This window comes from Apodemus sylvaticus, chromosome 15, assembly GCF_947179515.1.
Source record: "Apodemus sylvaticus chromosome 15, mApoSyl1.1, whole genome shotgun sequence".
Lineage (NCBI taxonomy): Eukaryota > Metazoa > Chordata > Mammalia > Rodentia > Muridae > Apodemus > Apodemus sylvaticus.
In genome coordinates this window covers 40,638,069-40,642,953 of record NC_067486.1, presented here as the reverse complement: position 1 = coordinate 40,642,953, position 4,885 = coordinate 40,638,069, and the positions used below count along the sequence as shown (strand labels likewise).

Below are 4,885 nucleotides of genomic sequence, written 5' to 3'. Positions count from 1 at the left end.
GACTTTCAGGGATGGGGGAAACAGGAAAGGGGAAATCATTGGAAATGTAAATGAAGAATATGTCTAACAAAAAACAAAATAAAATAATTTTGACTGAGACAATCTGTATAAATACGGAGTCAAAAATGAGGTGAAGGTAAAACTAGACAAGCATACAGCTAGCTTCAAAGGAATGGAAATTTTAAGCAAAGAGTTATTAGAAAGGATATTGCAAAGTTTTTGAGATTTTATTTCGTGATTTGGGATGAAAGTTTTTTACCAATAATTAATAAAAAGCCACCTTTACACATGCTAATGTACATTTCCAGCATTTGTAGGATTGTCAAGAACTCATTCCTCTTATAACTTTTAATACATCTAGCATTTAAGATTTCTAAGTAAAATTTAATAATCTCATTTCTTCTGGCATAATATGAATAATGTATATCTTATTTCTATTATTTAATGTATAAAATTACAAAGTTGTGCTTTTCTGCCTTTTGATAAGTATCCATAGATGTACTTGAAGTTCAAGTTCATTTCAAAGAGCTTTTACTATTGTCTCTTCATTGCTCTCTTCATCACATTAATTACTTCTTTATTTCTCAGACTATAAATAAATGGGTTTAATAAAGGAATTACCAGAGTATAACAAATAGCAACCGGCATGTCTTTATACTCTTCATTAACTGAACTTGGTCGAATATACATGTAGAGGAGAGACCCATAGAATATTGACACAGACAGGAAGTGGGATGCACAGGTAGATAAAGCTTTGCTTCTTCCCTCCCTGGACTTCATTCTGAATATAGTGAAAATAATGTAAAAATAAGAAATCAGGACTGTAGTAATGGTAAAAGTTTGAATTGAACCAGCAAAGATGAGTATCATCAGTTCATTGATATAAGGGTCAACACATGAAAGTCTGTATAGTGGAAGGACATCACAAAAGAAGTGATTGATTGTGTGAGACCTGCAGAATGTTAACCTGAACAAGAACCCTTTGTGAATTGTGGAATGTAAGTTTCCTGCTATGTAGGCTCCTGTGGTCATCTGAAGGCAGAGCTTCTTGGACATCATGCTGTGGTACTGCAGTGGGTTGCATATGGCCACATAGCGGTCATAGGCCATTGCTGCCAGAAGAAAGCAGTCTGCTGTTTCAGCAAGACAGAGAAAGTAGAACTGTGCCATGCATTCATAGAGAGAAATCCTTCTGTCCACAGAAAAGAAGTTCTCTAGCATCTTGGGAGTGATGGCACAGGAGCAGCAGGAGTCCATCAGAGCCAGGTTGCCCAGAAAGATGTACATGGGTGTGTGGAGACGAGGCTCTTTGTAGATCAAGGCCACCAGCCCAAGGTTTCCCACCATGGTGACTAGATAGATTGCAGAGAACAGTAAGAACAGAAGTGTCTTCAAGTCTGGGTGATCTGAGAATCCTATGAGGATGAACTCTGTTGTCAAGGAGTAGTTGTCCTTGGTCATCTTCAGCTTCTCTGTTGACAAGTGATAGGGATGTCAGATTGCAACTGTGGTCTGTCCATTTCCTACTTTACTTTGTATAACAGACAGAAGATTTGTTTTTCAAGTTTACCCACTATCTTTGTAATGAAGCTCTGTAGTTTCTAATTTTTTCCCTTAAAAGATAGCCATCTTTGTTTCTCAAAGTTCATTGACCTACTTGATACCTCCAGGGTAGAAAAGTAAATTGAAAAAGGGTTGCTTTCCTGTAAGCATGTAAAAACACAAAAAACTTTAAGTTACTCAGATTCGGTTTAGTGTCCTCAAATAAATTGTTTTAATTTTTCATTTTTCCTCTCACCTTCTACCCTCAAATTAAAATAAGTTGTATATAAATATGACAAAATTACTTTCATATCTCTCCCAGGTGGAATGTATTTTAAAAAGTGTCAGAGGTATTTTAAATGTATATATTAGGGATTGTAGAAAAATCACTAATGCTAAGGGGAAGAGATTCATGTTTAATGAAATAAAATTGAGATGTTGAAGAAATAAATCTTCATAGATATTTACGTCTCAGTTCTCTTTTCCCTCTGTCACAAAAACTTTCAAAAACAGTGACTTTTCCCATAGCATTATTCATGTTTCTTTTCCCCAAATATCTAAATCCTTCTTCTTTTCAGTAAAAGACATTTTGCATGTGAAACTGTAAAACCAAATTTTAACTTGATTTCCTAGACACTAGTGTCATATTTTGAATAGTGAGGTCATATCATCCTTAATCAACAAAATACATATTTCCTGCATAATTGCATAATTTATATTGTTTTATTTTTCCACATATGTGTGTCAATAATTTTTGGCTATACTATATGCATTTTGAGGCTTATATCTACAGAATTCTGAAGTAGAATATGTGATGATGTAAAAAAAATGTTAATTCCAACCCCAGCTTCAGTTAGTGACCTTTATCAGGTGACCTTATTTTCTATATCCTACTAATGAATCCTAAGGTCAGCTTACCCTTGCTCACAGCATTATTACTTTAATAAGAGTCTTGGTGCAGTTTTCTTGAAGTCATCTAAGACCTCTGGTTTTCACAACCAAGTAACTTGGAACAGGTTAAGGATGGGAAAGAACATGATCAAAATATACTATATGGACAAAAATTTAAAGAAAGAAATAATTTGACTTAATAAAAAGTATCTAAAAGAACAATGTTCAACATCTTCCTTTATGAAACAAGGTCCTTCCTTTATTGTAAAACTTCATTAGAATATTGTGATTTTCTATGTAATACTATAGTAGATAAAATCTATTAAATAATTTTGCATCTTAAACTTGTTTCCAATGCTTAGGCCAAAAACTTTTTAAACTTTAAAAGTATATTGGAATTCTAGTTTGTTTCCTGTTATCAGTTGTATTAGGACATATGACAAAGTTAATCATGATTATTTGATGGTCTTAATGTGTTTATATTTCTATAATCAGAACAATTAAAAAAGACAGTTGAAATTTCCTTGTTCTAATAACTAAATGCAATGTATAAAGTTATCTAACACAGAAATAACATGCATTACTAGTAGAATATTTTGTGATCTTGTGGATATTCTAAAATATCCTTTCAGAAAGTCAAATTAATTATTATTTTCATACATGTTTCATTATCAAGAAGACCAGAAAGGAGTTGAAAGTTAGGAAGAATATAATTAGTAGCTAATATATTGGATGGCAAAGTTAATAGAAGAAATAAATTAGAATACCCCTTTTACCTGATTTTACTGAGAGGATTTTTTCTCAGTACATTTTTTGCTTTATGGTACTAGAGTCAGAACTCATGATAATATATGTGCAATTCTTTAAATGTTCGAATTTAAGAGAATGAAAATCCCAGAGGTGACCTACAAGTCCATGTTAATAATTATGCCCATTACAGTGCAAGGTTTCTAACTTTTCAATCAAGTCCCAAAGGTTTCTCTGCACTGATGCCAGAGCTTTTTGGTGGACAATTTTTTTAAATTACATTTTCTTGCTGAAGAAAATGAATCAGTACACAATTACTTTTCAGACCTGATCCATTTTCCACATTGTAGAATTGCATATACTTCACAGCCTATCTTTGTTTTGTCACCTATACTGTTCCTGTGTAACTCAGGAAATGTGCCTATGCATGTCATATGATACATTAGGATTTCCATGATCTGTTGATATTTTCATTTTTGCCAGTTGTGGTTTTGTGTGTCCACATTTGCCATAAAGAAGTTTCTTTAATGAGGGGTGATAGCTACATTTATCTGTAGATATAAGGAAAAGATTTAGATTGTGTTAAGGCATCATGTTGATCTAGTCAAGTGGCAATAGTAGATTTGTTTTGCATAGTCCATGAGTATACTGCTTCTGGTAGATGCCTCAGCATAACTTCTATAATGTTGAGTGAGTCTTAAGTTTAACTAGATAAGCATTGGTTACCACTAACATGTGATTGTCACTTATTGCACTTTTAGAGAAATCTGGCCATGCTAGTCATTAATGTGGCTAATAAAGGTTGCAGCTGAGAAAGACTATCAAGTTCTTCCCCCACATTGTAGCTAGAGTAGTATTTTTGGAACTATGGAAGCTAGTCACCAGAAAGGAGACTTTCAGTTTAGATGTAGCTTGTATAATCTTAGACTCCTGTCCTAAGTATACAATGTCTTCAGAAGTAGGCCTCTAACTTCTGTTTCTGGGAAGTAATCTATGTTATATTGTACCTAATAACCTATATTAGTTTGGGAGTTACTTGGATGATACTGACCAAAGATATTAATAGAGATTGGTTATACATGATACTGTTTTTTTTTCGTCTTTGGGTCTTGTGAGAAGCACTGTAAGCCCAGCTAATATATAATCTTCAACATATATGTATATATATGGAAGATATTTATTATTAATTACACATTTATTATTATTAAAATTACATGTCTATAATTTTGTATACATAAAATGTAATGTTATTCCCTGAGGATTTGTCAAACAATATTGGTGTTATTTGTCCCTCATCCCACCTTCTACTTCTGTGTTGCTTTCTCCTTTCCACAGTTGGAGCCCTCCCCCTTATTTTACTGTTTTCTACTGTTCATATAACCTGTATCTTCACATCTTCTTCACAAGCAGCCTCTGCTATGTTTTCTTTACAGTTTCGTGGTTTCACTTTGTTTCTATGGCTATACCACTGAAACCAAGCCTTAGGAGCTAGGTAATGCCAATGAGAAAGAATATGCAACTTTTACCTCTCTGGGGCTAGGTTACATCACTCAATGTATATATTTTACATCTGTTCATTTAGCTAAACATTTCATGATTTCACTTTTATTTATTTCTTAACTGTATTTCATTGAGTAAGCATATGGGATTTTTGTTATCCACTCATCTATTGAAGCACATCTAGGTCAATTCCATTTGATGGCTA

General features: G+C 33.3%; 1 protein-coding gene across 1 annotated transcript; it reads right to left on the bottom strand.

The window, feature by feature from the left end:
* Window positions 1-534: 534 nt before the first annotated feature.
* On the bottom strand, window positions 535-1,461 carry LOC127665537 (olfactory receptor Olfr180-like). The gene has a single exon (XM_052157946.1). The coding sequence runs from the start codon at window positions 1,459-1,461 to the stop codon at window positions 535-537; it is 927 nt and encodes a 308-aa protein (XP_052013906.1).
* Between the last annotated feature and the right edge of the window lie 3,424 nt (window positions 1,462-4,885).

Coding starts and splice junctions, on each gene's coding strand:
- LOC127665537 (XM_052157946.1), bottom strand. CDS start 1,461: ATGACCAAGGACAACTACTCCTTGACAACAGAGTTCATCCTCATAGGA.